Consider the following 10825-nt stretch of genomic DNA (forward strand, 5'->3'; position numbering starts at 1 on the left):
GAGAGGGAGAGGGAGAGGGAGAGGGAGAGGGAGAGGGAGAGGGAGGAGGGGGCGAGCAGCCCCTTTTATAGTGGGCAGGCCTACCTGGCTGTTGCCAGGTAACTGTGGGGAGGAGCATACTTGGCTGTTGCCAGGTAACTGTGGAGGTGGAGTTTAGACAGAATACTAACAATAGCTACATTCAGATTTCAACAGTGCTTTGTCCTCCTCTGTGCATTAGAATGCTGTCAAAGACTTAATCATTAGTAAACACAAATTTTTGTTTTATGTTTGCTTTCTCTTGCTGCCACTCTGTAGAAATTTAGGCAATGTCTCTAGGAGACTGTTTACTTTATCTTTTTATACTATTTATCTCACTTTGCAATAAAGACTAGTTTCTATTGATGGAGCAATTCACAGATTTCCGCAAAGATAGCTGACATTCTGAATAAAATTTGGACAGAGAAAATCAATCTACATCTGGCTAGAGTTCCTCTAATACCCAGATCTGGGCATCATTAGTTACTAGAAGCCTCTTGGCTGATTGTAATGATAATGGCATTTCTACATGTAAATGATCACTTTGAGAAAGAGGAATATCCATCCCCATAGGACCAACTTTGTGCACTTAATAGCTCTGTAAGACCATAGGGCACACTTCATTTCTCACCTCAGTGCTGATGTGTGCTGATTCTAAACCATTTGAGTGCTGTCTGTCTGACCTGTATAGCTCCCGAAAGGTTTTGCACTGTATAAACTCAAATATGTCTAGTGTGTCGCCTTCAACATTATGCCATTCCACTTACACTCCCAGGATGTTGTCTTGATTTTCTCTCTTTGGGAACCAGCCCTAAGAATGTCCTTTACTTCCAAGCAGAACAGAATAAAGAATGGCCTCTTTTCTTTGGAATCTCACTCTATGTGATGTGGGTGGGTACAGGAGCAGCATTGCAAAGATGAGTATAAGATGTCAAGATCTCTAAGTTATACTTCCCCGGGGAGGAGCAGTCCTCATGAGTGGCCAGGTGACTATTCTCAAAATGACTTCCATGGAGAGTTCTAGAGGGAGCCTGAGAAACAGTATGTGACCAGTGGTATCCTAGGTATCAACGGCACAGGCATGTGGCCAGTGCTATCATGGAGCAAAGCATGGGGGATTGCTGCTGTCTGAACCCAGGGTCAGTGCTATGTTGAAGGTCATGACGTAAGCTTTCTCTGAGCTGCCTGGTATGAGATGAAGCCAACAAGTATGCTTGCTGGTACATTCTCAGAAGATGCTTCCTAGTTTACCTCCATTGAAAAGTTAATGTTTTCCGTACAAACCAGATTTGCCTTTGCCACAGATGACAAAAATCAGAATAACTGGGTGGAGTCAAGAAATCTCTACTTCAAATAGGTTATTTATATACAAACAACTGGGAGTCATTAACCTGTGTGTCTAATTAAAGGAGAAGAGTTAAGTCTATTTTTATTCTGACTTCCACTATATATAATAAAACAGATACAAACAAGTAGAACTTTTAGCTATAACAATATACAGAATATTTCTTGGTGAACTCCTCCAAACGCCTTTATTCATATCCCTTCTTCCATGTTAACTTCTGAGTTTGGTCATGCTTCTCTGTGTTTATAGCAACTTTATATAAACAATTAGTTTCCTGATATTAGTGACCTTAGCTCCTGGGAACAGGCTGACCAAAGCCCCAAAGTGATGTGCTGTATTTGCCTGCCACAGTCTCACCAAAGAACAAAGCAGGAATTAATGTGGCTGCACCTTGAAGCCACTCCAATCCCTGAAAAGAGTTCAGTACTGAGGTCACTTATGATTTAGTGTGGATGCATAATAAAAAGCTTCCACAGATTTCTTGGGAGTTGGTTTAGTCCCTTTTGGTTCTTTTTAAATTATGGGCAGGTCAAGTCCTATCCTTGAATAGATAGATACAGTGCAGGACATCCTGTGTGGGTTTCCCAGCTGGCAGGTTTTGGCTGGTGCTTTCACAGAGCATGCTATCAAAAAGCCCATGTGGGGAGTCTTCCCACCGGGGTGCTAAGCATAGGTGTGAGACTAGGATGCTTCCTTTAGATCCACTCAGTCTCAGCAGGAACACCACAGGAGGATGCCAAGAAAGGCATTATGAAGCAGATGAACTGCCCACCCAAGGCCTGGCTGAATTCCTGATTCACAAAGCCAAGGGAGGTGATAAAATAGTTGTTTTAAACCCATTGAGCTATGAAACTTATGTAGAAATAGCTAAACATTGAAGAGAGAGGTAAATAGCCCTTTTTCTTCTCTGTCTGCTCTCAGCTATCTGTGGTGTATTTGTTTTACCCTTGGAGAAAGTCCAAAATCAGCAACAACATTGATAACAGTCACCCAGTGGAATCACCCAATCACCCATCAGTATAGTACTTACTGGAAGGACAAAAGTTACATTTGTCTCTGGATGTCTATAAAGTATTGGTTTCAGGCTCCCCCGTCAACTTCCCTACCACAGACATGAATATATAAGCAAGTCCCTTTGTAAAATGGTGTTATCCTGTAATCTACAACCATCAGTCATATACTTTATATCATCTCCTGGTTGCTTATACTTTATGTACTGCACATAGCTGGTATACTGCATTGTTAAATGACTTGAAAACCAGTCTGATATACTTAGTGCTTTTATATATTTTCCTCTCAAATATTTCTTGATCTGAAGTTGGATAAATTTGGAGATTTAAAACCAGTGGCTGTGCTCACACTCTAAGTAAAATCTATGTTCTACCTAATGGATTCAGAAGGCCTTAAGAGTTTCTGTAAGCGTTTATAGGACAACACGTTTCACAGTTGTTAGCATTCCTTTTGTGTTCTGCTCAACAGTCAGGTAGACCTGGCTTAATATAAAAAGGGCTGTTTGGCCCCTCCTTGCTCTCTTACTCTCTCTGTCCCTTCTCTCTCTGTCTCTCCCCCACCCGACCCCTTTCTGCCTCTCTTCCCTCCCTCCCACCTCTCTCCACTTGTTCCTGACCAACCTCTTCCCTTCCTCCCCCCCTTAATCTTCTTCCTCTCTCCCCGCATGTTCCTGACTGGCCTCTTTCCTTGCTTTTTCCCCCCTCCCCAGACCCCCTTCTCAGGTCCCAAATAAACTTCCTTTTAAACTTGACCTGTCAGACGTCTGACACCGGGAGGGGGGCATGCCTCAGCATGGGGTTCCTAAGGCACACTATCCCACCGCATCATACCACTGCATTTATAAAACATATCAATTATGCTGTGACTCATTATTAAATTCATGGATTCAGCCAAGTGGGGTAAGCTCACAGGCCTGGGCCTCATCCTGACAAGTAACTCTGCCTGCCATGAAGGCTCTCCTTCCTGCCGTCCTCTCAGTGGATCCCTCCATCCAAACATTGACAAATTGGTAAGTTTCCCCCTTGTTCATTATAAAAGGCCCTCTGGTCCCAAGGGAATGTCTGTTGAGCTCACAGTGAGTCATTGAGGATGGAGGAACTTCATAGCTACCACTGGCCATTCTTGCTGACACTACCCTCCCCCCATCCCCACCCTGCACCACCACCACCACCTTAGGACTTTTTTCCTTGTATGAAATCTCTCTCTTCTCAAGATTTCTCTCTCTTTTCTCTCGAAAATCTCAGTACTGGGTGTTCTGTTTTCTCGGGCATCTGCCATGTTTGTCCTTGGTTGCCTGGTAAGCCAGGCTGTACCACAAGTGTTCTGTTATTATTTTCTATCCTCGGGATGCTGCTAGTGATAGTAGTAATGCCATTATCCTCACCTATGGGTATCATGTCGTCATCTGTACTCCCCACTGGGTAGCCTTCTGGAGAACCTCAAACCTCTAAAACTAGTACCTGACTTGAAGGCTTCCAAATTCATATACTATTGCAATCAAATTTGGCCCCAGTACTCACTAGATAGTGACTTTAAGTGGCCGCTTAACAGTACTTTTGATTCTATTATTTTAAAGTACCTCTATGACTGTTGCCAGCGACATGTTTCCTATCTGCAGGCTTTTTCCTGCCTTCGATCCAAACCTTCTCTTTGTTCTTCCTGTTTCCCAACTCAGGTCCTACTAGCTATAAAATTTCAACCAGATGAAACTTCCACTATCCTTGATCCAGCTATTGTGCCTATTTCTTACCCTCCCAGGACCAGCCCCTACAACCTCGTCTGCTCCCCTGGCTTCCTCCGTTTCCCTTACTCCCCTGACCTCCTCAGCTTCCTTTCCTCCCCTAGCTTCTCCAGACTCCTCCCTGCCCTTGGCAGCTACAGGCCACTCTAGCCATCCCAGGCTAGCACCTACTTGCAGCCCTCCAACGACTCTTTCTTGCTCCCTGCTCTGCCGCTCTAAAAACACTCTCCAGATTTTACTTTGGGTTTAGCTCGCTCTGCCTACTTTTAAAACTTTTAAACTTCTACTTCTTGAATTTTATTTATCTCTGATTTCTTTCTATTCTGGTCTGTACCAGTTCTAAGCCTGCTATGGCAGGAGAAGTGTCGGGCAGTGACTGGATTGTGCATTGGGACCTGAGTAAGGGAGCTGCTGGGGCAGAGGCTGCTGCGGTGTTGGGGTGGGGTGTGGTGGGGTGTGGTGGGGGAAATCTCTTCACATTAACATCTCTTTGTCTCTTTGCTAATATACAGCCACTACATGCTCCTTTAAATGAATGTTGTTCCATTCTGGGATGTAACAAACATGTACCTTGCTACCATCTTGGATAAAGGGTGGGCAGAGCTATAGTTTCAGTGCCATCTTGCTTAAGGGCCGCCAGATGACTGGCTATAGGGTCAGTGCCACCCAGATTGAGAGCATTCATGTGACTGCCAGCTATCTTTGTTGTGGGAAGTTCCAGCTTCACTGCCATCTTGATTGAGGGCAGCGACCCAACCTGAAGAAAAGGTCTCCAAAGACACTTTTCAGTTGAGATAAGGTTTTCATATGGCTTCTGTCCTGCCCCGGTAAATAGTGATTTTAATATTATTTTAAAAGTTTACAACATTAAAAAGTTGAAGATCACTAACTTAAAGATATGTTTTTGCTACTGTCATTAAGCTACAATATAATCTTGTATTTTTATAAACTATAATGATACACAGAGAAACCCTGTCTCGAAAATTAAAAAAAAAGACTTAAAAACTATGTTGTTCCAATAGTAAACAAGAGCGTTGAGCTATCTACACACCCAAGTAATTCTCAATTTTCTTAGCTACAAACTAGAAATCATAATATCTGAAATCATGAGGATAAAATAAATTTGCAAAAATTAAGCTACATTAGACACAGAACTACAGATGAGCATATTTGTTATTTCTGCTATTGAAATGGATATTGTATCAGTTCTTCATTTTGCTAGAAAGTACTGCTTCCTTGGTTGGGATAAATGAATTAGGGCAACACTATTGAAACAGTGAGCTCTGAGATACTCCGGAGATAACAATGTGAAAAACGTTACATTGGGTAGACATCTACCTTAAAGCACTAATTTGACCATTACTCGATTAGCTTACAGAGCAGCAGTGGATCTGGTATAACCCCATTTATCAATATTTTTGTGTAAATGGATATTTTACAATCTCTGAGGTTAGATTTGATTGAGTAAAGAGTGCAGTATTTTTTTGAGGAATTTAATAATTTCTCTCATGTGTATTAGAACATGCTACTTAGGTCTGGGTTATTGAGGTCTGGTTTGCACGTGTCTGTTATGACTTAGAGACTATGTTAAGTCATTCTGATCAATCTCTAAGAGCCAATAGAGCTTTGAGCTATCAACAGACCCAAGGGAAACTTCTATTCAGAATAGGGTGGCTGTCACTGTGTCTTCCTGGTGAGAGCCATTAAACACCTAGCATCAGAAGTAATCCTGCATGCTTCTGGTTCAGGTAGCATGGTACTACAGCTAGGTATACTGGCTGGATATCAGAAGTACTGTTGCTTAGTTCTGATTCAGGTATTTTAAAAACAAATGACCCCGTTCATTATCTCAAAAGTTTTTTATCTCAAAAGTTTTGAACATTAAATTAAATGTCACCCACATACTGGAGTGAGCAGGCACACACACATACAGTATTTAGCATAATGCCCATCACATAAAAAATACTGGGTATGTGATAGTGTCTATGAATATCATTATCTTTATTGCCAGGCTTTTTGTTTTGTTTTTAATTGTCTGAACTAGTTAGCTATAGAAATTTTGTTTAGTTGAGAAATAAGTGTTTTCTCTATTTTATAAGTTTACTTGCCCGCTGGAAAACCTGGGAATTCGGTAGAAAGTGAGTAGATCCCTGAGTCACAGTGGCTCTGGGCTTCAGAGCTAAGGGTATATGCTGCATCTCAGAACACCTGTGGGCTGCTACCCTGTCTGTTTTTCTTCTGCTAAGGAAAGGTTGCCCCATTACATTGTTACATTCAATACTTTGTTGGAGAAACTGGGGCTACTAATGCACTTGTTGCCCTGTGATGCTGAGCTGTTTTCAAGTATTCTTTCTTATTGACTGGAAGCAAAATTTAGAAACAATCATTTGTCTCTGACATTCCAAGACCTCTCTCCCCTGTGGCTCCACCCCTTTCTCTCTCACTCTCTGTCAGTGAATGTCTCCAACTTTGTACCACAGATTAACTAAAAGCAGTTTAAAAAACTGTCTGCTTCAGATACCTTTGTGCTTTAGAAAACTCAAAAGATTGAACCATGTGTTTTGGAATAACAGTGTTTCAGTCAATGGCTAGTAGGGGAGAGAACAGTGGTCTGAGGAGAGATCCTGGAATCCTGTTCATGTAGGCCTCTCAGCTGCCTTCAGCTAGGAATTACTTGTGTCAGTTAATCAGGAAGATCTAGGCTAGCACTTTTCAAAGTTCTGTCATGGGATGTTACTTGAATTTTCCTGAGGTAAAATATAACAGGACTACACAAGTGCCCTCATTGAGAAGATTCTCCAGGCCATTAGCTTCCCTGTGTTAATAGAAATGTTTGAACTTTGGAAAACGGGTGGTATTAGCCGGTAGTCGTTCCTCTGATCATCTCCTCACTTGCACTTTTCGTGAACAGTGTTTGACACTGAGGATTCTTTAGAGACCACCTCCCTCCAGTCACTGAGTAAAGTGAGGCAGAGGGCAACTCAGAGACACCCCTAACGCATCCAAAGGGATTATTGCAAAAATATTAGAAGGCTGGTCATGGGCTACATGATCTGGTCAAAAAGCTTAATGGAATTAATTAATTAATTAATTAATTGAATTAATGAGTTGATTGTCTTTCTTCCTTTATAGGTGCCACCTGGCACCCAAAAGAAATGGTGAGTCTTCTGCCCTGTACCGTAACCTTAGCCTGTGGCTCAGCCTGATACACATTCTAATTCAATATGCAAAATAGAATGTATCAATGCTGCTCTGGGATTCTTTTGGGGATTGGCATGCTTTGTTGGACCTTGATGTCCCAGGTACCCTAGTGGTGCTATTTATGAATGGGAAGTTCCATACTTACACTGAGAATATGTGGTGGCAGTTCCGCTGACACTGAACCTGTTGAGGTGAAGTCTGTGTGTGACCACATTCTTCTGGGGTTGGAACAGGACAATGTGCACCTTGGGGGCAAACAAACAGCCCAGGACCACGAAACCACTCAAGCTAACGGAAATGCACATTGTCGTCGTCTGCACCTACAAAAGAGTTTGGCTTGTGAGTGTCCCATTATAAATTCCATCATATAGTCAACTAAAGAGAACACTGAGACAAGCCCAAGTTAGACAGTCAGAATCGTTCATTACTCAGTTCCTATCACAGCTAAGTTTGTGTGCTAATTATGTTGGATCTTCTGTGTTTGGGATATTCATGAAAACATTGTTTAGGATTTCAAAGCAAGCATCATTTGTGTGGGTTGCTCCTGACTGCTTGCCAAGACTTCTCATAGACTTTCTTGTTCTCTTTACATTTGTATAATGGTATTTATGCAGAATCTGAGATAGTAAAACATAAATATTCAGTGATGAGAGGACTGGATTGCAGGTGGTTGTTGTCAATGAATTTGGTTTCTTCAGAAGTCACGTGTCCAGTTCCTTTGGTAAGTCGCATGATTAAAAGTCTGTGTTTACCTACAGCTCTCTGTTGTATCAGCAATTCCTATGGTTGACCTTATCTTTAAACTTATAGCAACATTTGACATCAATAATCCTTTTATTATTTTGGCTTTCTAGACATATCCTTTGCTAGACTGGGTGATTGTTCCTGGTCCCTTCCGACCTGAGCTTTAAGGTCCAGAGTGTCTTAGACTTTGGGATTTTAATATCTTGCCTTCATCATTAAGTTCTCATGACTTATATTCCTGCTATATTGTTTATATCCAGACATTTACTAGTTCAGACTTACTCTGTATGCTTCGAAATTTACATATTCAACTGTCACTATCACATATTATGTTTAGTATTTAATAAGTATAAAGGAAGTATGTGTAACCCAAGCTTGATCTCTTTTCCTAACTGTCCCAGTCTGACCACTACCAGATGTTAAAAAATGGGAGAGTCATCTTTGATTTTTCTGCCTTAAACTCACTCATCCAATCCAACAATTTCTGTCGAGAGATAATTCTATGTGGGGCTCATGTTTCTATATGTCTCCTAAGCAAAGGCTCTACCTATGTTCTGAGCATGCTTTTCATGCATATTCACATAAAGAGCTTAGAAGATATAGAGTCTACTCGAAGTGCAAGAGGCCAGCATTCCTCTATGTGAGAGGTGAGGGTCAGAGTCAGCTGTGAATACTCACAGTCTGACTATTGCTATTGATGTCACTAAAAAGTCATTTTTAGTCTTTTTGCCAGCATCAATGAAGCTGTTAGGATAACTTTTTATCTAATAAGTACAATAAAATCTCATAAACTGCAGTCTTTGGCAGTAAGGATGGAGTTCTAACTGAGATATGGCTTTTACAAAAGGAAGTATAAGGGTCTTAAGGGCCAAATATACCCATAAAAATCAATAGCAAACATGTGGGAAAAACTATATGGTCAACCTGGTGTCCTCAAACAGTGCTCTTCTTCTTGTCTGTTAAGGGAGGGTCTGGAGAGGGGACTGCACGCTGGGTTATAGGAAAAGGGTTGAAAGAGAGCAGCTATTCTAGTGCTCAGATGGTTTCTGAATCTTGTTGTGGGACGGAGTAGGGTGGTTTTCTCCACAGTAGTACTCAAGTCCATTTGATACTAGCAACTTAATATTAAATTTGTTCTGATCAGGTAGAAAGTTTTACTTCCCTTTGCATAGAGTCATGAAATTTGAGCCTCAATTTTCATGAGAAGAGAGACCTCAAAAAGCAGATGAGTCACCTAAACTTTGGCTGATTTCCATGAGAAGCAGAGGGCACAGAGCACTTGGTAGTTGTGGGTGCAGGACACTTGGTAGTTATATGTGCAGGACACTTGGTAGTTGTAGGTGCAGGACACTTGGTGTCTGTGGGTGCAGGGCACTTTGTAGTTGTGGGTGCAGGGCATTTGGTAGCTGTGGGTGCAGGGCACTTGGTAGTTGTGGGTGCAGGACACTTGGTATCTGTGGGTGCAGGGCACTTGGTAGTTGTGGGTGCAGGGCACTTGGTAGCTGTGGGTGCAGGGCACTTGGTAGTTGTGGGTGCAGGACACTTGGTAGTTGTGGGTGCAGGACAGGGTAGTTGTATGTGCAGGACACTTGGTAGCTGTGAATACAGGGCACTTGGTACTCATGATAGTTGGTACTTGTGACAGAAAGAAGGCTACATTGTGCTCTCTCAAGGTTCATCCCTTAAAGGTGACTTTTCTTTTTTCTTTTCTTTTTTTTTTTTTTTTGGTTTTTGTTTTGGATTTCGAGACAGGGTTTCTCTGTGTAGTCCTGGCTGTCCTGGAACTCACTCTGTAGACCAGGCTATCCTCGAACTCTCAAAATCCGCCTGTCTCTGCCTCCCAAGTGCTGGGATTAAAGGTGTGCGCCACCACTGCCCGGCAAAGGTGACTTTTCAAGATGACAAAGGTTTTAGTTTTTTTTTTTTTTTCAGTGAAATCTGGGTACAAACAGGAGCTTTCGTCTACTTGAGTACATTTCCTCAGCCATGCACAGGTGAGATGCCCATTAGCATTTGTGCTCACACCTGACTTGCCTTTTTTTTTTCCCTCTCATTTATCTCTCATTTAAAAAAATTTTTTTGTCAGTTTAATACATGGACAGAATGAGTGTTTGGTATTCTTGCCGTGTCTCTTCATCTTATTTATCCTCTCTCTTCTACTGAACAATTTTCTAGTGGTTACACCATTGAAGAGGGCAACCATCTTATCCCAGCTACACATAACTGTCAATAGTCCCATGTGGGGAGCACCTCAGGAGCCCCTCTGTCCCACGGGGTGCAGTGGTAACAGGCCCAGTCTTGTGCAGGTCATGTGCAGACAGTCAGGGCTGCAGTGAGTTCATGGATGCACTGGTTGTACCATGTCTTAAAGATAGTGCTTTGCACAGCCATGTTCCTCAAACCCTGGCTTTTATTTTCTCCCTTTCTTCCACAATGTTTTTTGAGTGTGTGTGTGTGATATAAATGTCCCATTTAGGCACCAACACTTTATAGTTACTTATTCTCTCCATTTTGCCCAGTTATGAGCCTGTCTTAACCACCACTCACTGAAAAAAGCTGTCTCTGCTGAGGTTTAAGTGCTACACTAGTCCATAGGAATAGAGACATGTCTGGAAGATAGCTGGATACTATGCCCACTTAGCAAAGTAACAGTGATAAGTTCACCCCAGAGACCTATGACGGTCTCAGCCATGGATTACAGTACCAGAGACCTACGACGGTCTCAGCCATGGATTACAGTACCAGAGACCTACGATGGTCTCAGC

General features: G+C 42.2%; 1 protein-coding gene across 1 annotated transcript in view; it reads right to left on the bottom strand.

Annotated features, from left to right (window-relative positions):
- Grm3 (glutamate metabotropic receptor 3) overlaps positions 1-10825 on the bottom strand; it is a 202733-nt gene that overhangs the window by 7904 nt on the left and 184004 nt on the right. The window contains exon 5 of the mRNA XM_028776081.1: positions 7462-7636. Coding sequence (XP_028631914.1) covers positions 7462-7636 — 175 coding nt within the window. The remainder of the gene's footprint in view (positions 1-7461; positions 7637-10825) is intronic.

Source organism: Grammomys surdaster, unplaced genomic scaffold (assembly GCF_004785775.1).
Source record: "Grammomys surdaster isolate TR1022 unplaced genomic scaffold, NIH_TR_1.0 264, whole genome shotgun sequence".
Taxonomy (NCBI): Eukaryota; Metazoa; Chordata; class Mammalia; order Rodentia; family Muridae; genus Grammomys; species Grammomys surdaster.